Here is a 26,196-nt window from a genome sequence, read left to right as displayed (position 1 = left end):
CGTAACGTAAATGACAGAATTTTCCATCCACAGAGACACCAGCAGCATAAACAATGTCAGCCTCAGAGGTGTGGAAATACTTCAAAATTAATGATGACAACACACACATTGCGAACTGCATGCTTTCAGTCACAATTCGTTATCGATTAGTGAAGGCGGGATAGGCGGAATCGCGCTGAATGACACAGACCAGAAGCGCTCTCTCTCGCGCGCGTGATCCCAGTTCTCTCAGACAGCGCGCGATCAGTTCTCCTCGCGCCCGAATGGTCAAATGCACACATAGTTGTCAAAATGTCTATCGTGTGGAGTATATCATGTAAATACAGTCGGTTATGGCTTAAGTGGACGTAAACATTTGGGTGTAAACAGGATATGTGTCGGTATGGATGGATTCGGTCTTAAAGGGTCCGTAGCCTATATTTGTCATTAATGTTAATAAAACAACAAAATATGTTAAATAAATGTATACATGGTAAATAATCCTACTGTATCTGAAAAACAATTTTGTTTAATTTGTATCTCTATAGTATTTGTTGTATTGTTTTTAATTTGTGTGTAAATTTCTTTTTATATAACAGCAATTATATGTATTGGTAATTATGCCCTTTGAAGGTTATTGGACACTGTGAAATTTTTGTTCTTTAAGTTTGTGACAAGCACATAAAAATTATTACTTTTTTCATTAGAGTAATAATGAAGAAGCTGTCCTACATTCATTAGTCTCACTGTGTTGTGCTTGGAAAACTGCAACATCACCAAAAAAAAGAGAGAGAGAGGAATTAATAAATATAGGCATCGGTATCGGTATCGCGAGTACCAGAAAAAAAGTATCAGTACTCGTACACGGTCCTTAAAAAATGGTATCGGTGCATCCCTAGTAAGTTATTAAGTTTTAGTAATTTTGTTATGTGCTTTTGTCATTTTTATTCTATTTAGCTTTTATTTATTTTTAATATTTTTAATAATTCAACTTTAACTTAATTTATTTCAGTTAGTTGCCACAGCAACATTTCTATTGTATTTCAGCATTATTTAAATTACTGAAAATGATTTATAACAGTTTTAGTTTTACTTAACAACACCAACACTGGTCTTTATTATAAGCTTTCAAGAATTGAATATCAACCAGATGTGTTTCTGTGACGAAGCCAGTTGATTAGAAAGAATTAACTAAGACAATCCACTATGGCCTGTATAACTAAGAATCAGCATATTTTAAAGGAAACTTGCGGTTTCACTCATATAATATTCAAGACTGAAGTTTAGGTTTGTTTGTTTGGTAAGATGTGATTTGTCCAGGCTGTAGTTTTATGGCTGCGGCTTTAGACGCGGATCATTATTGATCCAAAGATCAGCCTCCAGCCAGGCCTATTTTAAGCAATACCACAGCAGAAGGCCCTCGAGGGAGGAAGAGAGAGAGAGGGAGGAAAAGGGAAAAATAGAGACAGACGGGGGGATCCCCAGAATGCAAAAACACTGAGACATTTAGACTCTGCTGCGAGTGTCTGCTGGCCTGTGTCCAAGTGCTGCCTTTCTTTTCCATTTTTTGTGACATGAAAGAAAATAAGCTGCTCCACTGAATCGTTTTAACTTACCATTGTTTTTGGAACATCTCAAGTGCCAAATGTACATGAGAGATTTTTTGCCATTACAATAAAGAGAAACTTGTTGCCGTTTAATCCCAAAAATTGTCGTTCTAAACCTGTATGACTGAACACAAAAGAAGATATTTTGAAAAATTTTTTTTTTTTTTTGGAAGTCAGTGGGGTCCAGTGATATTTTAGACCCCACTGACTTTCATTATATAGACAAACACAGTTGAAAACTTCTTCAAAATGTCTTCTTTTGTGTTCCACAGAAAGTTAAAGCGGTTTGGAATGACGTGAGCATGAAAAAAACAAACAAACTTCAAGCATAAATAACAGCACGAGTCTTGAAATGATCATAGTTGCGTGACCTGCAGTTTCCTGCAGCAGAAAGAGATAGCAGGGATGCGATGATAAGGATGTAACCTGCAGCAGCCTGGGAGCAGATGGAGATAAAGATCTGATTTGGCTGTCCATTCATGACAGAGACAATCAGAGCTGTCTGCACTCTTTGGCCTTGAAATTAGTGGGAGCGCCTAGCGGGTTAGAATGGCATTCCTGTGATGCAGATGGAAAATAAAATCAAATATACACTTCGGTGTCACTTTAAATCTACCCTGAAATTGGCTGTTAGAAAATAAGAAATAAAATTTTAAAACGATTTCTATAATATAATATAATATAATATTGATAGATTCTGAATATACTTATATACATCACAAAAATTGTTTTTGAGAATTGGTCAAATGTTTTAAAAATATTTTTAAAATGTTTTCATGTTAAACTACTGCTACAAGGCATTATTTTACTATGCAAAACAAAAAATGCATAAAGATACAAAAGCTCACGTGAAATAGCATACATTGCTTACAGTATAATCACTTATTAATATTTCGCTGGTTCTCTCTTGTTTTTAGCATGTTCATAATTTTTTTGTATGACAGATGGCCAAAAATGATGTCCACACAATTTGGAATGTTTCATTGTGTTATCACAAATAAAACTATTGACTTAAAGCTCAGATACGCAACATGCTTACAAAACCTGTAAAAAAAATTTAACAATACTTGAATAAAGAGTGAAGATGACAAAAAAAAAAAAAAAAATGTTTTTAAATTCATGTTAATTTTAAAGCTGCAGTCTGTAACTTTTTTTGGTTAAAAATGATCCAAAATCAATTTTTGAGCAAGTACATAACCAGCCAGTGTTCAAAACTATCTCCTTACCTTAGCCTGATTCACAATGGTAAGCTTGTAATAATGTTTTATAATAAAATCGGTCCTGGTGGGTTTCCGTGGAAAATTCGAGCATGCACAGATCTTTGCGTCATTACATCACATCTGTTTACATAAAGAACGAGTCCCAGCTAGTAGGCTATATCACATGTGAGGACACTACTGGTAGCGGATCATTTATAGCCTTTTCTCACAGCAGCTGCAATAATTAAACTTATCATTTTGATGGTGGATTGTAATCCAGAAAGGTCCAAATGACAATCATCAGTGACAACTGGAGATTCACCCATAGTCAAAAGCAAAAGACTTCGGAGTGGCTACAGAAATTGAAATCTACATGTAACGCTAATACACACTAAATACACAGTCACGCAATGCTGATGTTGTTAACATTAACAATTTGAGAACAAAGTATAACAATAATAATAATTTACATGGTTTACGTGATCCGAGCAAAGCGATCATTAGATTTAATCACCATTGGCAGCGCAATTCATGCTTTTTTCTCAGTTGGTCAGAACAAAAGTGGCAGATATGCTACTTACTTGTTCAGATGACATTTTCTGGTGAAAATTCTTATTTTGGTCATTTTCCAAGATGCAGAATCTGTGATTTGAAGTATAGTATCCACACCAGTATAGTGACTGACAGCAAACATTAGATTCATCCGCGCTGAGGAGCCGTGCTACTGACAAAAAAATTAGTCATTCAAAACAATATAATATACTGAAATTAGATTCTGAATATATATTGGGTTTGTTTGAGAATTTGTAAAAGGTTTTCAATAAATTGCAGTAGCCCCTCACTGCAGAACACATGAGATCCAGGGGGTGGAGACGGGTAGGTTAAGGGATATGTAAAGTGGGAGGAGTTGGATCCAGATCCAGGGGGCGGAGACGGGTAGGTTTAGGGATATGTAAAGTGGGAGGAGTTGGATCTGGATCCAACCTCGCCCCCTGGATCTCGTGTTCTGCAGTGAGGACCATCTCGCTGCATGATTCATGCAATCAGCTGATCACTCAATATGACCTTATAGATTTCTGCACACAAAACCAATAATTAGAACTGTTCACTGTCATTTTTGCAAATGTTATCAGATCTGTTTGTTCAGACAGTGTGGTCAATATCTGGTGTACGTACATTATTGGCTTTAGTAATGATGCAGTCGACAGCGTAATGCCAAGAGATACAACAACTGAGAATAGCTGTCAGTACTGAAAGAAACGATGGAAAACTGGAAAGTTCACTCAGTTTTCACTACATAGTAAAGATCACATATAGTAGTTAACTAGGCCGATATGAGGGAAATTTGAGCGCAAGTGAGTGGATTCAGACACAGATACAGATAATATTGTTCCGTTTGTATGTTGTTACATGTCCCAAATGGCAAACTACTGCCAACCTGCCGATTCAGACTGAAACACATTTTGAAAAAATCGGATTTCAAACCACATATGTTCTAAGGAACTTTAAATATTTTGTATTAAAAACTAAGACAATGACTTTTTTTTACTTAAATACTTTATTGTTATTTAGTGTATAAACCTTGTGGTTTGCGGTGTGTGTTTTGTTTCTAGTTCTCCCCACTGTGACTCTCACTCCCACTAAAGTTACCATGAAGAAAGGGTTAAATGTGACGCTGATGTGCAACACCTCAGGAACGCCCACGCCTAGTCTCAACTGGAACACCTGCAAATTAAATTCAGCGTATGAGGTAAGCTTACCTTCATTACAAGCTTACCTTCATCTCTAAGTTGATTCAGTTGTAATTATCAGCGGTTGTTGCAGTTTCTTTTCATGTGAATGCTGCAAAGAGACTGTGGGAGTATGGGTAACCACACCATTTAATTTCACTATTTTCACTAGTTTTTTTGGTCTTGCCACAGCATTTTAAAATTGTATTGCAAACCAGCATTGTTCAGTCATTTGACATTTTGATGACACATTATGAAAGTTATGTATTATGAAAGCCATTTCTTATGACATTTGCTTTAGATTTGTGCTGAGAGGATTGCTTGTAATAATTTTAACACATATAATATATGATATACACATATACACATGATTTATGGAACTGGGCAAAAAACCAATACACACAAAAAATTCAATAGCCGCTTTTCCACCATCGGTTAGCTAACCGTGCTGAGAATTCTGGGCTGAGAACGGTTTGTAATCGTGCCGAACCAAGCAGAAGTGGAAATATTATAACCATAATCATTCCTTACCATTCTTATAAATGTTAGGCCCAACGGAGGAAAAGTGGCTAATGTATATTGCAATTTGCAAACCATTTTCTTAATGTGGCGTAACAGGATATTCACAAAAACAACAATGTCCGAGCTATTGGTTAACATTATCCAATTGGTCATCTGCCTAAGTGACGCCAACGGAAAAGGAAAGTCATTTCAGAGGAAAAGCAAGTGATTACATTTTGATTAAATATAGTTTTCTTTGGAAAAACATGCAACAATGATTTGTTCACAATAAGGCTAGGAATCTGTATTAAGACTGTAAATAGGGAGGAGTTCGATTGCATAGACTTTAAATAGAAATGACATTGACATTGTTGTAACTCACACCCCCAGCAAGAACGCTCAGGTCAGATGTCAGAGCTCAAGCTCTTGAATGTCTCTTCACTGGACAACGGATGCAAAATCACCTGCAGATCTGATAACATGGTGGGAGAGTCTGAGGCGTCTGTGCATCTGGACATACTGTGTAAGTTATCGAGAGAAACACACAGCTGTAATACCAGCATGTTTTATGAGAATTATTACACAAGTCTGGGATACTGCCATAATTACCACTCATTTATACCGGATATTACATTTATACTTTTTATTATACACACTACCCAAGTTTTAAAGGGGACCTATTATGCAAAATTCACTTTTGCATGGTGTTTGGACATAAATGTGTGCTGGCAGTGTGTGTACACAACCACCCTATAATGATAAAAATCCAACCACTCCTTTTTTTTAATCCCCATAAATCATAAGCAGTGTCTCAGAACAAGCCGTTTCCAGATCCCTGGCAATGTGACATCACATTAGCCACAGGCCCCGCTGACGAATGTTGACAGACACTGCCGTTTTAACATAGAACCGCCCTGAGCAAGTCCACAGCCAGTTGTACAGTCCACCATTACTGCACTGACAAGAACATCTCCCAAGCATTTTAGGTGTTCTGTAGCTGGATGGATTAATCCACATAGCTCTCTCCATTTACTCCCTTAATCTGAGTCGCTGAAGACGAGGTGGATTCATTTTGTTTTTGAAGAAAATACTCCCTCAACTCTACCGAAATTTGTTTATGTCTGCGCAAATCATTTCACACCGGACTGCATTGTGAACGAATGTCAATACAAAGGGACAATACAAAACATACAGTCTCCAGAGTGATACTGGATACGGCAGTAATAAAGGTGAGCGCACTTTATTACAGTTCATCGGAGTTTACCAGTTTATTAAGCACCACCCGAAAAGGCATAATGTCTTTATATATCTGTTTACTGTTAGTTGTAACAAGTGTTTCTGTGTACTTCGCTGTGTATGTTGATGATAATGCAAGGGAGAGAGAGAGAGTTTATGGATAATATTTTAATGCACACTTGCACTGTGTTTTATTAAGCTCTTACAGTGATTTTCTAGAGTGAAAACAGACGCTTCATATTTTGTGTTAAGTACAATAAACGTTATAAATCTCATCGGTAAACTGGCTTGTACTAATATAGTGGATAAAAACAAGAAGACAATATAATTTATAATGGTAACTGAACTAAACTATACCTGTTCTATCCCCATGCAGCATACAGTGGCAAGAAAAACTTTGTGAACCCCTTGCAGAATCTGTGAAAATGTGCAAAATTTTTACAAAATAAGGGAGATCATACAAAATGCATGTTATTTTTATTTAGTACTGTCCTGAGTAGGATATTTTACATAAAAGATAATAATATAATCCATAAGACAAAAAAATAGCTGAATTTATTAAAATGACCCAGTTCAAAAGTTTGTGAACCACTGATTCTTAATACTGTGTGTGGTTACCTGGATGATCTACGACTGTTTTTTTGTTTTGTGATGGTTGTCCATGAGTCCCTTGTTTGTTCTGAGCAGTTAAACTGAGCTCTGTTCTTCAGAAAAAATCTCCAGGTCCTGCAGATTCTTCAGATTTCCACCATCTTTTGCATATTTGAACCCTTTACAACAGTGACTGAATGATTTTCAGATCCATTTTATCACACTGAGAACAACTGAGGGACTCAAACACAACTATTAAAAAAGGTTCAAACATTCACTGATGCTTCAGAAGGAAACACGATGCATTAAGAGTCGGGGGGTGAAAACTTTTGAACAGGATGAAGAGGTCCAAATTTTTCTTATTTTGCTTGAATATCATTTTTTTTTCATTTAGTACTGCCCTTCGGAAGCAACAGAAAATGCTTGTATGTTTCCCGGAAGACAAATTAAATACAATTTACCTTGATCTTCAAATTCCAAATGTTTTCACCCCCCGTCTATTAATGCATCATGTTTTTTTTCTGGAGCATCAGTGAATGTTTGAACCTTTTTTAATAGTTGTGTTTGAGTCCTTCAGTTGTCCTCAGTGTGAAAAGATGGATCTCAAAATCATTCAGTCACTGTTGTAAAGGGTTCAAATATGCAAAAAATGCTGGAAAACTGAAGAATCTTTGGGACCTGGAGATTTTTTCTGAAGAACAGAGCTCAGTTTAACTGTTCAGAACAAACAAGAGACTCATGAACAACCATCACAACAAAACAAAATAACAGTCGTAGATCATCCAGGTAACCACACAGTATTAAGAATCAATGGTTCACAAACTTCTGAATGGGGTAATTTTAATAAATTCAGCTATTTGTTTGTCTTGTGAATTATATGTAAACATCTTTTATGTAAAATATCTTACTCAGGACAGTACTAAATAAAAAATAACATGCATTTTTTATTATCTCTATTATTTTGTTAAAATTATTAACATTTTCAGAGATTCTGCAAGTGGTTCACATACTTTTTCTTGCCACTGTATATTGGCAGTTTCTGACATTAAAGTGCAGTGGTCGGCAATAGGCGGCCCGCGGGCCAAAAGTGGCCCGCCAGCAATAATATCTGGCCCGCGCCCGCAGCCAGAGTATTTTGATAGTGGCTGGTTCTGAAATAGATCTTCGTCTCGTGGTGCCATCTATTATCACTGTGTCTACACCAGACACAATTTTTTTCGCGGCGCAACGCAACAGCTCAAAGCTGTCTACACTGAATGTGACCGTTGCAAAGCACTTGGACTACGTGAGAAAGAGAACGGGGAATCCATTTACTGTCGGGAATGTGCCGCAAACTGCCGCATCCAGTTTAGACAATATCACTGATTAAAAGGGTTCTATTATCATTTGAGGCGTCGCATCGCGCCACTCGCGTCCGGTTGTAGACACGGTGTTATATTCTTTGAAAATAGCGACAATATTGTTGCAGATAAGACACACCGGCTTTGCATTCACAAAACTAGGTAGGATGAACGCATAGTTGTCTTTCCATTCTTCTTTGTATGCCCTTTTTTCGCTATCAACTTTCCTCTTTAGACTCTTTGATGGAGCCATTTTCTCTCACCAGCTAGCTTAAATGTTAACATCACTCTGCACTCGACGTAAAAGCGTACCTCCAGCACACAAACAATTTAAAATACATGCAGTTTAGTATGTGAGGATGCCAAGGAATAATTCTGAGTGTAAAGTAGGCTACGTCAAATAGTTATTACAATAAGTTAGGCTCCATTGTGTAACATGCAAATTAAAATGATACACATTTATTATTCACAATATGGAAAGAGGAAATAAAATATAGTTCGTTATGAGCATGACTCAAACATGCTATTAATGGGCTTATTCAAGTCCTCTTTTATTTTTATTTTAAGTCCTCTTAGTTATTTTTTATCCATTCTGCATCTCCCACATATGTGTGTTTTAGCAAGGCGGTCTGTGTTTCAAGTTGGTGAATGAAGATACTTGCCAGGTCACTACTCTACTTTATTAATTTATCTAGTGTAAAACCCGGACACCAGCCACACAAATGTGGCTTTTTGTTAATGACTGTCCAACTACAGGATTTAACACAGAGTAACAGCTCACTACCAGTAACAAAAGACACTGTAACAGTCTGTCACAGGTAATTCTTGTTGCATGTTTCATCAATTAATTTAAATTATCCTTTGACTATGTTCTGGCCCACCATCTAGTGGCGAAATTTTTTTTTGGCCCGATGCCAAACTTAATTGCCGACCCCTGTTATAGGGTGCTTCTCAATATCCCTCCTTGTTTCCTCACTCCTCCGTCCTCCATCCTATGACCCGGAAACCGATCAAGCTCAGCCATCTTGAAAGACATCTAAATTTTCTAAATGCACCGCGAGGAGGCGAGGAACGAGGAGTGAGGAAGCTTCCTAAGGAGTCATGAGCGAGGATACACAGGTGTATCCTTTGCGGAAGTCTTTCTCGTCGAGAAACCTGACGCACGTATAAATTCTCCTCCCCCTTCATATCTGTCACAATAATTTAAATGTATTCTTTACTTTTGCAGTTTAAATAAACTTTATATCTCACATATTTCAATGGGACATCTTGCTTTATTAATATTTATTATAATTTTTTTTAATAACCACAATTCATGGGCAGATCCCTCGAGTGCAGCTGATGACGCTTTGAAATGCTGATAAAGGGAGCGAGGATATCATTTCACTTGATTCAATTCCTCCATCCTCGCGTCTTTTCCTTGTGTCGAGGATGCACAAATAAGAATTGAGAAGCACCCATAGTATGTCCTGCCTGAATCCTGACAGGGAGAATGAGCTCTTGAAGCTCCACCCTCTTAGGCCGAGCACAGCAGCTCATTTGCATTTAAAGGGCACACACTGAAACGACGCGTTTTTGCTCAACCCCAAAAAGTGGCAATTTTAACATGCTATAAAAAATTATCTGTGGGGTATTTTGAACTAAAACTTCACATACACACTCTGGGGACATCAGAGACTTATTTTACATTTTGTAAATGAGGGCATAATAGGTCCCCTTTAATGTTTTTAACAGAATGCCCAGATAGCAACATTTATTTGATACAAAATACAAAAAAAGCAGTAATATTGTGAAATATTATTGCAATTTAAAATAACTGTTTTCTTTTTTTAATATATTTTAAAATGTAATTCATTCCTGTGATGCAAAGCTTAATTTTCAGCATCATTACTCCAGTCTTCAGTGTCACATGGTCCTTCAGAAATCATTTTAATATGCTGATTTGTTGCTCAAGAAACATTTCTTATTTTTATTAATGTTGAAAACAATTGTGCCGCTTAATCATTTTTTCCCCCAACCTAACAGCATTTATTTGAAATCTTTTGTAACATACATTTCTTTACTGTAACTTTTGATCAATTTAATGCTGAATAATAGTAAAAGAAAAAAAAAAAATCTTACTAATCCCTAACTTTTGAACAGTAGTGTAATTCCACATTAATTAGATTTGTTCACCAAAATATCAGAGTTTAGTTCACAATTTGGTACCTTTAAGTAGTGATCGACCGATATTGATTTTTTAGAACCGATACCGATAATTTGTCTGTTTATGTGCCCGATAACCGATATGCAGAACCGATATTTATTTACTGTTATACTTCTGTTTTTGACACTATTACAACACCACTGAACTAAACAAACCATTTTATTTATAACAATCACTCCCTCCTTGCATAGAAAACAAAACAAATCTTATTTATACACCAATAAATTTTGTTAATTTTAATCTTCATATTACAAAAATAATTTTATTTATAAAAAGCATCAGCAGCAACACTAATGTTAACAATAAGCAAAATAAATGTAGAATGTCTAATGTTTTCAAATGGAGAAAAATTAAAGACAGGAGTCATATCAACTTTACAGAAATGTAATACTTCATTTTAAACTACAGTTTTAGTAGATTTATAAGCTGTTTAATAGGCTAAAGAGTGAAGAATTATTCGCTGGATAATGTTAAATAACTGAATAATATTCTCTGGAATATTGAAATATAACAAACAAAACATCGTATTTTATTGCATTTCTCAACTGGTATGTTATATCAGAATTATTAATAATGTTTTTGTCATTCTAGATTATGAAATATCTGCTGACAAAGCGCTGTTTATCTATGCATTTACACAGAACTATACTCAAACTGCGATAGCTCGCGGAGGTAATAAATAATTAATTTCCATAGAGTTGTGTTTACTTGGATGTTTATTAGCGAATTAATGGTTATATAGTAAATGTTTATATAATAACAGTGTTTTAAACAAGTGAATCTTGTTAAAAGTTACATGCGGTGGCCGAGCATCAATCCGCTGAGTGAAGAGCAAAATGCAGACGACTTCACGAGACTAATGATGAGCATAGACAACAGAGAGAGAATTAAAGTGCTTTTATTTCCAACATGTGCTCATTCATGGCTGTATTATTTAATTCATGCAAAGTTACATCTTTATTGGGACAGGACTTGACGGATTATCTTACGTGACTCCGTGAGCTTGTCTCTATTTCTTAGGGACAAGCTGCATAAACTAGCTACATTTCAGGCATTTATGTAACACATCTAATTTGTGCATTAATGGCTGTTATGTTAAATAAAGTTTACTAATTACAGCAAAGCAGGTAAGTATACTTTACCTGTGCACGCCATTGTCTCGTCTCCCCTCAGATGCGCTGTAATGGCGATCCTGTGCGCAATTCTCAAAACACCCACAAGATGGCGGCGTTTATCGGTAAATCCGATATTACAAAACCGATAACCGATTATGGTAAAAATGTCGGTAAATCGATATATTGGTCGATCTCTACCTTTAAGATTTCTGTATATAAATGATCTTTGATATGATTGGCTAACCTTCATCAGTTTATAGATCACAATGTTGTTTATCGAGTTGTTGAATATGTGATATGTAAAAGCAGGTGATCTTATGTTAATGAGCTGGTTGTTACTGAGGCCGATAATCCTTTTAATCCATTCATCATCTATTAGATTTTTGGTTACACTTTATTTTGAGTTGTCATTGATACAGTGTATTTTAAGTACTGAGTAATATTAATTAACTACATGTACTTATAGGGTTAGGTTTAGTGTTAGTTGCATGTCATTATGCATAATTTATAGTTATTATTACTATAGTACACTGTAAACCCTAACGCTCAAAATAATTAATTGGTTTGAGGAGGACAAACTTAAAATAAACAGATTAGTTCAATCAAATTAACTTTTATGAGTATGTAGAACTTTCTTTTTCTTTTGAGTTCACAGAACTGATATATTTTAAGTAAACTGAACGGTTTCATTGTTTTGAGTTTTATGAACTTATTTCTTTTAATTTTGACGAGCATGCTTTACCCATGGCATTTGAAAGGGAGAGTAAATGCTAACATTAAGTGTTATATATATATATATATATATATATATATATATTTTTTTTTTTTTTTTTTTTTGTGCAAGATTAATGCTAAGTGGGAGATTTAGTTGTGATTAATGTTTTGTTATGCTAATTTAAATGAGTTCCTGTTAATGTGGGTTTTTGGAGAGTTACCATCATGGTGACAAGTAGCACAAGGGCTTGGTTTGAGAGCAAGTATGTCATTTGCTTTATATTGCTGTACTCATTCAGCAAGTGCTATAACATGCTATTGTTAACATGTTAGCAAATGAGCAAGTTAGCATTTTCTGAATTAGCTTGTTGTATCTAGCTAAGTTTAAACTAATAAAAATGTTCACATTGAGGTTACATGAAAATTTTAAGTTAAATGTATGAATTAGTTTACTCAAACATTTCAAGTTAAGAACAATTAAAATGTATGAGTACAAAATAAAAATCTGTCAATTCTGCTTACTTAAACTGAATTTCTTAACTTCTCAACTGATTGCCTCAAATTTTATGAGTTTTGCCAGCTTATTTTTGTTTACAGTATAATTAAATGTAACGTGTAAGGACACTGTAAAATAAAGTGTTACCTTATTCTTTAATCATCAAATAATACATTTTAATAAGACTAAACCTGTAATGCTACCATAAATAATTAAGTATTCAAGTTATTTATGTTTGTTTATGCTTGTCTTGTCCATTTATTTGGGATGCCAGTTGCACCTGTAATCAGCAAGCTGATGGATGCTATCTCAGACCACCATTGGTGCATTCCCTTCAGCGTGTCGGGCAACCCAGAGCCTAAACTGAGCTGGTTATTAAACGACAAACCCGTGGAAGAGGGCAACTTTATCCATACCATGATCCACGATTATTCAGAGGGTGAATACCACGGTTGCTTACAGCTGGACAGTCCCACACACATTAACAATGGAAAGTACACGCTGCTGGCCAGTAATGCATACGGAGAGGACAGCAAGGCAGTATTCGCTCATTTCATGCATGAGCCGTGGAACGGTGAGTTGAAATTAGCATGCAACCAAATCAAAACCTTTTCAGTGAATGTGACTGAGAACTTGCCTTTGTTTTTCTTTTTCATGTTTATTCATCAGAATCAGTTACTGATCCGCAGTATTATGGTGAGTCTTGTTTAAGAACTTAGAATTGAATTATGGAATATTATGAATGATTAAAGTCATAGTTCACCCCAAAATGTAGATTTTGACATCATTTATCCACACTCATGTCATTTCAAACCCATATGGCTTATTTCTTGTGTTCCATGCAAGAAAGTCATATGGGTTTGGATCAAATGTTGACAATTTTCATTTTTGGGTGAACTATTGCTTTTTTTAGTCATTAATTGCATAATACATGTATTAATTATAATGTTATTAAGTTTTTATTACAGTGATAATTCATAATAATTCTTACATTTTCTTCTTCTGTTTGTCTTCTTGTGTGTGAGATCCCACAACAGGTATGAACAAAAGACACAGGAACATGCACATTAGAGATGATAGATTTATAATTTAAGATGCACATATATCTTAGTGTTTCTTCTCTTCCAAACAGATGACACTCCTCTTGGACCGCCTGAGGAAAAAGTTGCTGTGAGCAAAATTTAATTATTCTTCATAATTTCTGTTGACATTTTACTGCATCAAAATCAAAAACCAAGTCTGTGTGTTACAGTGATTTTATTACAAGTATGATTTTACGCACAATGCAAAGTGGAGTGCTTAAAACCCCTTAACAATGTTAAAATCATTGTAACACACCCTCAAGTGGCTTTTAGACTAGGTATGTATGACTATATTCTTTCGGACCAACACAATTGGAGTTATATTAAAAAAATACCCTGGCTCTTCCAAGCTTTATAATGGTAGTGAGATTTTGAAGCCCAAAAAAGTGCATCCGATCTGCCCATCATAAAAGTAATCCATACGGCTCCAGGGTGTTAATAAAGGCCTTCTGAAGTGAAGCGATGGGTTTTTGTAAGAAAAATATCCATTTTTAAAACTTTATAAACTATAATATCTAGCTTTCGGTAATGGCTGTACCTAATTCCAGCGAAAGAGTGACCTCTGACCCGACGAATGACGAAAGATGTAGGACTCAAGCTCCTCTTGTCTTATATCGAAATCCTCCGACATTTCTATTTAAAATTTTTCCTAATTTGTGACCGGTGTTTTGTCTTGCTCTATCCTCTGCGCTTGTTCATTAATACGTCTTGCATCAGGTCAGAGGTCACTCTTCAACCGGAACTAGACTCGCGTACGGCTGTCTGCTGGAAGCAAGTTATTATAGTTTATAAAGTTTTAAATATGGATATTTTTCTTAAAAAAGCATTGCTTCGCTTCAGAAGGCCTTTATTAACCCGTGTGGATTACTTTTATGATGGATGAATGCATTTTTTGGGCTTCAAAATCTCATGCCCCTTAACTCCCATTATAAAGCTTGGAAGAGCCAGGATATTTTTTAAAATATTGTGTTTGTGTTGTGTGATTGTGTTCATCTGAAAGAAGAAAGTCATATACACCTAGGATGGCTTGAGGGTGAGTAAATCATGGGGTTATTTTTAATTTTGGGTGAACTATCCCTTTAAGCTTGCCACATTAATATGTAATGTATGTTTATAGTAATTTTACAACAGCTTCAAATACATTTCAACCAATCAGAATTAGTCTTATTTAAAATAAGTACACTTTTATAAATTTCATCAAATCACAGTGTTAGGGCATCAGTACAACCTAGAATGAAATACATTAAGCCATCTGTGATGCATGTTTGTAACCTCTAGATTCTCAATCAGTTTTTAGCATAGTAAACTCATAAAACTCGTATAAGAGAAAACTGTCAAAATCTCATCCTCATGGAGAGCAAGTATTTTTACCCAATGAAGCTTTGAATGCACCGGCTGCTCTTTGAAGACTCTTCATTCTGCCCGTAGGTGTACGTGGTCGTGGGAATTGCAGCAATCACATTCACAGGCTTCATCTTGATGCTTGTCATTCTGAAGTTTGGACGCAACTCAAAGTTTGGAATCAAAGGTAAGCACCTCTCAGCTCTGTGTGCGGCTCTGCCAAACCTTCATTAGGGACTGTAGCTTTGGAAAGACATATTGTTCTGGCCGGAACAAGTGGGTTTCCTTTGGGAGAATTGAAAAAGAGGAATGCTCAAGGAAAGACTGTGCTTCGACTCTTTAATGAGCTCTAATAATTACTAATACACGCTTAATCTATTATAACATTTGTTTCTGATGGAGAATTTTAAAGAGGACCTATTATGCTTTTTTACGTTGTCATTAGTGTGTAACGTTGCTGTTTTAACATAAAATGTTCTGCAAAGTTCCAAAGTCTCTCCAGCAGGAGTTATTCTTTATATCAGTGTCACTGTTTCTGAACTCCCTGGAACGCCTCCATTGTAGTCTTGAGTTTTCTTCCGGGAACAATCACAATATTCTTTATTTAAATAATTCCCGGCCACTGCTTAAGCAAAATAAAGGGGCGAGGCCTGGTCAACTTGCGTTAGTGGCGTGTTGAAACTTGTGACATTTCTCAAACACGCTCGAAGCGGTTGACCAATCACAACACACTGGTCCAGTCGACCAATCAGAGCACATTGTGCTCTTCAGAAGGAGGAGCTTCATAGAGACAGGAACTAAACAGAGCGTTACTGACAGACTGCGAAGAGAGCAGCTGCAACAATGTCAAATAAATGAAAAATAAGGTGTTTATTTTGAACATTGAAGCATTTGAACCTATTCTAGTAGAGTCCAATAACAAAATCAAGACTATGTAAAGGGCTTAATAGGTCCTATTTAAAGTGCACACTAATATATTAAAGTTTGCTTAAATAATCTTTCTTTACTGTTAGATGACTACTAAAGAGTTTTCTTGCATTCTTGTCTCTGCCAATGGTTTGTGCGTAAACATGACTCCTCTTATGGAATAAATGTCTGCATTGTGTTGTGGAGGGGTGATTATTTTTCTTATGTTTCTTAGAAGATACATTTTCTTAAGAAAATGGTGTGAACGTGCAGATGTTGCTGCCGCAATGCTAGTGTGGTTGTCAGGGTGTTGCTACAGTATATAGTGGTTAAGGTGCTCTTAGTTTCTATTTCATTGTTATATGGTTGCTAGGGTGTTTTGGGTGGTTGCTAGGTGGTTACTTACTGCCCCTAGTATAATATTTTTGATATTCTGATTGCTATGCCTTTTGTCCTCCAAAGTAAATAAGGGATTTTTCACTGATTTTATCATCAGAAATTGTAAATTTGATCACTAAAAATAATTGCACACCTCTTATCAACAAATTGCATAGTTTATTTTTGTCTGTAAAAAACAATGCATGAAGAATTTTTCACCAAAGTTTAATGCTAAGTGTTAGGGTGCAGTCACATTAGCGAAATTCTGGTGAAAAGTGTAGCGGACCCTTTAAAACGAAGAGGCTTTCTTTTGGTCAGCGCGGTGAATCCACCCGTTGCAAAATCTGTGTGGGGAAATCTTTTGCCTTTTGCTTGAGGAAATTTGCAGAGTAGTACAGTATGGTATTCAGTTATTTCCGTTTCAATTGTCAGAAGTTGTGAATGATACTAAAATACTGAACCATTCCGTGCCACTTTTTTGGAACCCTTCTGTTGGGGTACCTAGCACAGTAGTCCGGTACCTAAAGGGTGGAGCTAGACTCACTGCAGAATGTTGATTAGTTGACAGCGAATCGTCACTTGCGTGTGCTACAAGGGGAATGTCAATACAAGAGGCGCCATTTTTTATATACAGTTGAAACACAATACCGTTGCAACACAATGTCTTCTTGTGACAAACAGCCAAGAAGCAAGAACAAGATCTGCTGTATGTCCTCCATTGTTGTTTACTGTGTTGCTTACACTTTCTTCTTCACGTGAGTTTGACGTCAATCGCTACTTTCCGGTGTCGTGAGAAATCGAGTCCCCCCCAGGAATCAGTTCTCCTTTAGGACCCAGGCAGTAATGCCTGATCAAAACTTGTTATCATGATGTCTTGACTAATTAAAACCTATTTAACTATTGTATGATGTTCATTACATTAAGTGCACAAACAACATGCTTGAAATATAAAGCAAATGCCTATGTATTGCATAATAAAACAAACTGGAAACACCATGCCTAAAAATTTATTTTTTATAAGGCTAAGGATGGTTGCAACATATGTTCTGTAAAAGTAATTTAATATTAATTTTACACAGTAATAGCAATGTGGTATAATATATTATGATACTATAATCAATTTTTAATAAATTAATTGTCATGCTAAGTACACACAAATATTATTAATTTGAAACATGTAATTGGGAACTATATTGGAAGCAAAAAACATACCTAATATAATATAAGCTAAGCTAGCAGGCTAATCGGGTAGATGTATGCTATGCTAGTACATAAGCCAACTAAAAAAACAGTAAGAACGAGAAATGCTTGATTTCACAAACTATTGCTTCAGTTATATGCTGGTATTTGAACCATGTAATTTAAAAGACATTAATGGTCATTATAATGCATTTTAAATTAGGGCCGTGCAATATGACGATATATATCGTTACCACGAAATAAAATGTCTATCGTTAAAGATTTTGCTATATCGTATGTATCGTAGTATGTAAATATATTGCACTATTGACACTTCAGAGTGATGAAATGCATGAATGAGAATATAAAGAGTGGGACGTGCTTGATGTTAAAAGAGTTATAAGCGCAATATATCCTGAAAAGGAACTCGGTGCAGCACTCGATATACTGGTAGACATGATTAGCCGGTAGAAATTTGTCAGCTGGTAGAGATTTTGGATGATCGTCTCTGTCGCGTGAGGTTGCTATGCTGCGCGGTCACGAAAGCTTATAATTTGCTTGAGTTTTTTAGCATTGTGTAGGGGCTGCCATTGTTTGTTTCGCAAGCTATGTGACGTGACATCAGAGCGCGGAACTGGGAGTACATTGATCTAGTACGAAGTCACGGGTTTGACTGCCGTTCCAGTGCACTTTCACAGGTAGAAGGTTGGAAAAACACGGGTTACTGGTTGCCTGGAATGCGGCATATGTCTTAAGTGAAGGTACAGTTGAGAAAGACAAGGCTCGAGTTAATGGATAGGTGCAGTCAGTCTTAAAGGGACAGCATCCAAATTTACCTGCTGTCATTATTAATGCTAATCAAACAACAAAAAAGAGAGAAAATCTCTCACTGCTTGCTTTTGTACCGTTAATAATAATAAATGTATATTTAATTTACACAGTAAAGACTATGCATTGTTTTTTATACCTTTGATTACTTTATACATTTTCTAGTGCTGAAGTTTTTTCATGTAGGTCTATTTCATCTCTTTGTTCTATTGTAGTTTGTTTTCATTGCTCTTTCTTTATCGCAGTTTATTTGTCTTTAGTAAGCTTGAGAGTTTTTTTAGGCTAGTATTAATTTTTTTAATTATATTGAAATTGATGATAATTATGAAATTTCAATGATATGGAAAATTTTGATATCATAAAAATCTTATTTAAAGCAAAAATAACTATATTGTGATATATATCATTATCTTGAATTATAAAATTTACTCATATCGTGATATAAGATTTTGGTCATATCGCCCAGCCCTATTTTAAATTATATAAATCATAACATGATTTTGAAGGAATTATAATCAAGCACTTAAAATACTCCCCATTAAAAGTCTGTTGAACCAATGGGATCACTTGGAGTCCTAAAGGAGACCCGATTCTTGGGGGCATTCGATTTCTCACCACGCCTATCAAGTACGGGTACCGTTGGCAGTGGAAACTCAAGCCGGATCAGGGTTTACTGCCCCGAATCATACTGTACTGTACTGTACCACTCGGTGGAAACGAGCCATAAATGTGACCGCACCTTTTGGGATTCGTTCAAATCACTAATCCTGAGCAGAAGTAAGAGTGACGCTTGGTTTAGCAAATAATCTCGGTACTTTCTCTGTAATTTACTAATTATCCTCTAAAGCAGATTTTCAGGTTCATGCTTGAATGTTTTTTTTTTTTTCCCACATGAACGTGTGTTTGCGTTTGTCTTGCTCATGACAGCTTGATAGTCAGTTGGTCTCTGAGTGAGAGTGTGTGATTGTTTTTGTGGTTTCTCTGAGAGGAAGTGTCGAGTTAGATGTCCTAAGGGGCTTATTTTCGCACAGTGGTCTTGAGTGTGTGCGAAAGTGCCTCCTTGTTGTCCACAAGGACAAAATGCATGATTACTTACTTATATGAAAGTTTCATGCCAATATTTTTTTGGTTCTAAGCGTGCTGTAATCACTGTGAATGTGTTTCTCTCTATTTCACTCTATTATTTTGCGTTTTTCTAATTTAATACACTTTTTTATTTATACAAATTATATTGTAAGAATAATATTTGAGTGAAAACGTTATTTCTAGATTTTTGATCCCAAATTTCCAGTGTGTTCTCAAACTTTCAGACCCCACTGTAGATACACACACAAATACACAAACATATCTCACTGCAGCACAGAGAAAAGCAGACCCCTGCACCATTCAGAGAGGAGAGGAAGTGGAGTGGGAATGGAACGAGGTGAAATTGTAGCCCTCAGGTTCAGGAAGTGTGGGTGTCTGAAGAGATGCAGCGCTCCATCTGCCTGACAGAGAGAGAGAGGGAGAGAGTCAGCAACCTTGTGCCTATCAATGATTCAGAGGGCAGGTATCAGTTTTCTCTGGTTTGGACGAATCAAAAAAATCAATAAAGCTTGTCAAGGTCAGAAGTATCATCAGTCCTGGACTCGTGGCCTTTGGTTAACAATCTAAAGGTGCACCTCACCCTCCTCTCAGCCATTATCCCACAATTCTCCTGTCTCCATCATCAGACTGGAAGGTTTTTATAGGAATGTTCCCGGTTCAAAACAACAATTGAATATTTTGGAAATGACTCAAAACAAACCAAACAACATGTTTAAAATAATGCACAAGTCTATGGGGAAAGGCTCTGGAAAAGAGTTAAAAACACACTGTTTTGAAAGTACAGTCACAAGTGAAAGGTTATATCCAATATTTCAACTTCTGTCATGACCATAGAAATCTGGTATACCAGTAACTTTTACATGGATATTAGAAAGAGTCTGTTTACATTGGTAATACTTTACAATAAGGTTCCATTTGTTAACTGCAACAGTTAACTAATTATGGAAAAATACTTCTAAAGCATTTAATAATCTAAGTTCACATTCATTTCAACATTTACTAATACATTATTAAAATTAAAAGTTATATTATTTTTAATATCATGAGCTATCATAAACTAGCAATGAATGTACTTAGTATTTTTATGCTAATGTTAACAAAGATTAATATTGTAACAAATGTATTGTTCATTGTTAGTTAATATTAGTTAATGCAACATGTCACTGCTAAGAATTATGTTGGTAATCTATAACAGAATGTCTAACCCGATCTCATGAGAAAACATAACTATTTTACGAGGAGGTGATTTTGTATGAATTAGCACAATGCGAATTATATGAAAATGTATGATTTTACAGATTAGCCACCGATTTGCAAAAATGTTAAATAGCCACAAATTGCCATGAGATTGTATTAGCATGTCCATCACTAAAAATATGAATTTACAGCTAAATTAACATATTTTTATTAGTGCTGTCAAAACAATTAATCGTGATTAAATTTAGAACATTATATATATATATATATATATATATATATATATATAAAAGTGTGTATATATATATATTATATAAAACTTTTATTACAAGATGTAATATAAGTCTCTGGTGTCCTCAGAATGTGTCTGTGAAGATTCAGCTCAAAATACCCCACAGATCATTTATTATAGCTTGTCAAACTTGCCCCTGTTTGGGCGTGAGCAAAAACACACTGTTTTTGTGTGTGTCCCTTTAAATGCAAATGAGCTGCTGCTCCCTGCCTGCTTTCCAAAAGAGGGCGGAGCTTTAACAGCTCACGCTTCAGTTGCTCAACAACAACAAAGCTGGAGAATCTCACACAACCAAAATGAGGATTGTCAGTAACGGTGTTCAGCCTTACATTGTTCAAACAGTCAGACACTGATGGAGAGACTCAGGAGGAAGTTACAACTTTTAGAATGAAACTGGACGTTTCTGAATGGTTAGTGGATAAATTTATGTAGTTGCTGTGGAGTTGATTCAATTCATCAACTAGCATGTGCCGTCATGTTAATCTTTTGTGCAAATCCAGCGTTGAATTGACCCTCGTTTGTGAAGCAGTCCGGTGTAAAATGACATTTCTGTCAAACACAAATTCTGTTTGTGCAAGCATAAAGTAATAATAGAGCATATGGAGGCTAAGGGAAAGCACACGGAAAGTGGAGCTGCCTGAACCGAAGAAACACATTGCAATACTTAAAAATACTTACATTTTCTTCATCTGCAGCTTTGCCTCGTTCAGTTGGTATCGCTCCCCCGTTCAGGAACAACTTTGAAGCAAATTCTGCTTTGTACTGTCCAAGGTTGAGAAAGCACTCTGGCTTGAAGTGATTAGCGCACACAAGCAGGTTTTTGCTTACTGTTTCTGGGGTTTTTCCATTGAAAATAAAATAAATCCACTGCTCTCTTGTCTCCTCTGAGGCGGGGACTGTAAATAGTGTTCTGTGCTCATCTGTACAGCCAACAACAGAACAGATAGCATGCTTGGCTGGAACTTTTGCCATGGCGTTAGAACTGGTACACCGATGTTGCTTGCGAAAACAAAATGGCGGCGCCGTGGGTGAAAACGGGAAGCACGGGGGGAGCGAAACCTACGTCACAAGGGGAGCGAAATTCAAGCGGCTCGTTTTTTCATATGCTTGCAGAGAAAGGCTTACCAAAACAAAGTTACTGGGTTGTTCTTTTTTTTCACATTTTCTGGGTTGGTAGATGCACCGGCGACCCAATTATAGCACTTAAACACGGAAAAAGTCAGATTTTCATGATATGTCCCCTTTAAAAATCAAGCTGCGTATTTCTGCTTTTAAACTGTTACGCTTGTCCCACAGACTTCCATTGTTAGAGCATTACTGTAAAATGCACTTTTTGCTTACTTAAACAATTAGTCTAAATTAGTTTCTGTGATAGTCAACAGCATGCCAGAGATGCTATAGATAGATAGATAGAGCTTAACTTCTTTTGAATACAGAACATTCCTTTAAGAAACACAAAATACAAGATCAATCTCGGGTTAATGCACTAATGTGCCTTTTGTAACTGTAAAACAAATATAATAATTAGGTTCTAAATGTATAGTGTTTTGCTCACATTATTTTAAAGAACCATTAAATCACAACCAATGTCACAGATCTAGATGAGGCGCACGATTGCTGTGGATGTTGGATTTATTAAGTGCAGTACCACAGTAAAAAGTCCAGCCGGTAGATCAAGGGCACATTACAGTGTTTCTGAGAACATTGATGGTTCATTATTGTGAAGAGAGCGTTCAATACTCAAGTGCATTCAAGCATTCAAGTGGTTGACCGATGCTAGATGCCTAGAGAGCAGGGTGGCTGTTATAATGTCAATATATACATGGAATAACACAATTTAATGATGATAAATGAGATGTACACTATTGTTTAGATTAAATGGACACTTATTGTAGACAATATTTTCTCAAATTCCATAAAAAAAAGGGTTTTGGAACTGACACAAGAGTGTACTACCAAACTGACCAACCAGTTCCACAATAGCCAAATACTGGCTAATTAAAGAATATTCCCGATTCAGGTAAATGTTGATTACTACAAAAATGTATTTCTACAACTTCTTTTCAACTTCTTTTGAAGAAAAAAAAGCAAGAGTCTAGCTTATAGTAAGACATTTACACTGAAGTGAATGGCACTAATTCGTAAATATTAAAATTCTCACATTTGTTTTTATTGTGAAATAATTTATGTACCTGGTTGAACATTTCTTTGTAAAGTTATATCCAATTTTACAACAAAAAAAAAAACATTAAAACGGCCACAAAATTAAGTTATTTTAGTATTATTTATATACTATTATAGTATTTATTAATATTTTTAAATACCTTTTCTTTTTATTTTTCATTTTAGTTTTAATCATTTTTTTATGTGTTTGTCATTTTTGTTATTTTTTTAAATATTGCCATTTAGCTTTCAATTTTATTTTAGTTTTAGTAAATTTAGTACTTCAACTTCAGTTTATTTCAGTTAGTTGCCACTGTTTTTTAGGTGTTTAAGTTTTTCATCTGTTGTTTACATTTTGTTTTATTTTCTGATTTATTTCAATTGCAATAATTTTTAATGTTTTTTACTTTTAGTTAACAATAACAACACAGAAGTCAAAATGCTTCAACGTAACCTGTAACCTTTTTTTTTTTTTTTTTTAAGAAAATGAGAGATGAGTCAAAATTATTTTTGTGGTAATCAACATTATGGCAAAAATGTTGTCGACTGAACATAACTCATATAACTATACTAAACTTGTAATTACTAATTAATTACACCATATAACTAAAGTACATTTTGTGGATCTGCTTGTAATTGAAACATTATAATAATTAATTGCATGTAATATTTGTAACGGGCACTGCAGTATATAAAGAGATGCCATTTAAAGTAACTCTTTCATTCTTCAGTTTCATCAGTCGTTACAAAATCTATTCGAATATGATTATATTGCTAGTGGTATATATCTCTGGTAAGGGTTAAAGGACTCATTTCGTTGAATTCTTTAAGACGAACAGAATAAGCCCTGATTAAGCGATCTGAAAACTGTCATTACCAAACAACGACTTCCGTCTGTCATTCAGAGTGCGCTCGGTGTGTGTGTGTGTTAAGAGCTTGGCTTGGGGGTGGACCTGCCATCCCACCACATGCACTGTTGCCATAGTTACAAGCGTCATAGTTACTCTATTCCAATGATGAATCATTCTCACAGAGCATGAATCACCGTCAGCTGAGATCAAACACACATTCACTTGTATAACATGCACAAAACTCATAAACATACATGCCTAAAAAATTACAGTTATATATTTGTAACAATATCAGTAAACAGTAAGTTTATTCTGCTACTGTAACCCTTGTTTGCTTAAGAGTGTCTTTATTATTGAGATTTCTTGTTTTGTCTTCTCTCTGGTTAGATTATTTGTACATTGATTAGAATCTGATATAAATTATTGGCTGTCCACACTGTGTTGGTATGCGGCACTTTGCAACAACACAACCTTGTTTCTGCAGTGACTTTCAGCATGTTTCCTATAACAATGCCTGACATGTTTCACATGGTGTGAGAAAGTGACATAAACTACACAAAATCTGATCAGAGCAGTCAGACTGAAACGGATTTCTAGAAATGAGATTTGAATAGGATTTCAAACCATATATGAATGCAGCTCACAATGGATTTGTAAAAATCCCATTTCATGTAATTTTTTTACCTTTCACACTTGTTAAATATGTTCGAATTCCAATCGGATATGCACAAAATCGGATTTGTACTGACAGTCTGAACAAGGCTTGACTACTGGTTTAGTACAACCAAAAAATACACCAATAAAGCATTTTTTTACTGAAATATGGCTAAGAAAAGATGTACCTCAGATCAGTGTGTTTTCTGGTTTCAACTGACACATGGATCATTTTGTTATTAATGTTGTGTGTTTACTCCATAAAATGTTAACCATTATGACTCCCCCCAGGGACAATAATACTACTTCCAACTTGGTAAGCGTACTCTGGCTAGTGGCCACTTAAATGTCACAAATGTCATGTGACATAATTAATATTCATGTGCTCTTCCCCAAACACACAGTTTTAAGATAGTTTGTATGCTCCAACCAACTGTATTTCCAAACACCCCAGGAGTGTTGTTATTGTTAACTAAAACTATTGAAAATCATTTTTGTTAAATGAAATAAAGCTGAAATAAAATAAATATAAATGTTAGATGAAAACTAAAAACTTAAAAAATAAAATAAAATTTAAAAAAGTTTAATTTAAGACAAGCATCTAGCATCAGCTGCTAGTGCACCTCCTGAGATCAAGGAAGTGAGGTTTATCTGCACAGCTCTTACTAGCTGGCCCTAAACCTCACTCCCATCCGGGTCACGGCACCAATATAATCCCTAGTTCACCTCCTGAGGTCAAGGGAGTGAGGTTTATTGGCACAGCTCTTACTAGCTGGCGTCCGTTACATTCACCACCCAAACCTCACTCCCATCGGGTCACGGCACCAATGTAATCCCTCCAGTTCTACTCAAACCGCTCTGTGTGGGATTCGAACCGCCGTTTCTGGCATAGGAGGTGGGCACGCTAACAAGGACGCAGCCTCTAGCATCAGTCACTAGTGCGCCTCTTGAGGTCAGGGGAGTGAGGTTTACATGCACAGCTGGCCTCCGTTACGTTCACTCCCATCTGGGTCATGGCACCAAATGTAACCAGTCCTACTTGACCTGCTCAGAGCGGGATTCGATCCGGAGTTTCCAGCATGGGAGGTGGGTGCACTAACAAATACACTAAAGACTGCAGCCTCTAGTGTCAGTCGCTAGTGTGCCTCTTGAGGCCAAGGGAGTGAGGTTTACTCGCACAGCTCTTACTAGCTGGTGTCCGTTACATTCACCCCCCTAAACCTCACTCCCTTCCGGGTCACGGCACCAATGTAATCTCTCCAGGTATACTCAAACCGCTCTGTGCGGGATTCGAACCGGCATTTCCAGCATGGGAAGCGGGCACGCTAACAAGGACGCAACCTCTAACGTCAGTTGCTAGTGCGCCTCTTGATGCCAAGGGAGTGAGGTTCACATGCACAGCTCTTCCTAGCTGGCTTCCGTTACACCCACTCCCATCTGGGTCACGGCACCAATGTAATCCCTAATCGAACCGCTCCGTGCGGGATTTGAACTGCCGTTTCCAGCATGGTAGGTGGGCACGTTA

General features: G+C 36.1%; 1 protein-coding gene across 2 annotated transcripts in view; it reads left to right on the top strand.

Annotated features, from left to right (window-relative positions):
* Positions 1 to 26,196, top strand: part of ntrk2a (neurotrophic tyrosine kinase, receptor, type 2a) — a 65,388-nt gene that overhangs the window by 3,768 nt on the left and 35,424 nt on the right. The window contains exons 6-12 of one of the 2 annotated variants that reach the window (XM_051903846.1): positions 4,399 to 4,535; positions 5,407 to 5,539; positions 12,989 to 13,288; positions 13,384 to 13,410; positions 13,740 to 13,751; positions 13,847 to 13,884; positions 15,225 to 15,324. In XM_051903846.1, the coding sequence (XP_051759806.1) occupies positions 4,399 to 4,535; positions 5,407 to 5,539; positions 12,989 to 13,288; positions 13,384 to 13,410; positions 13,740 to 13,751; positions 13,847 to 13,884; positions 15,225 to 15,324 (747 nt within the window). The remainder of the gene's footprint in view (positions 1 to 4,398; positions 4,536 to 5,406; positions 5,540 to 12,988; positions 13,289 to 13,383; positions 13,411 to 13,739; positions 13,752 to 13,846; positions 13,885 to 15,224; positions 15,325 to 26,196) is intronic. The other variant, XM_051903847.1, reaches the window with a different exon arrangement.

This window comes from Ctenopharyngodon idella, chromosome 8 (assembly GCF_019924925.1).
Source record: "Ctenopharyngodon idella isolate HZGC_01 chromosome 8, HZGC01, whole genome shotgun sequence".
Taxonomy (NCBI): Eukaryota; Metazoa; Chordata; class Actinopteri; order Cypriniformes; family Xenocyprididae; genus Ctenopharyngodon; species Ctenopharyngodon idella.
The sequence above is the reverse complement of the archived record's forward strand: the minus strand, read 5'-3'. Positions and strand labels throughout refer to the sequence as shown.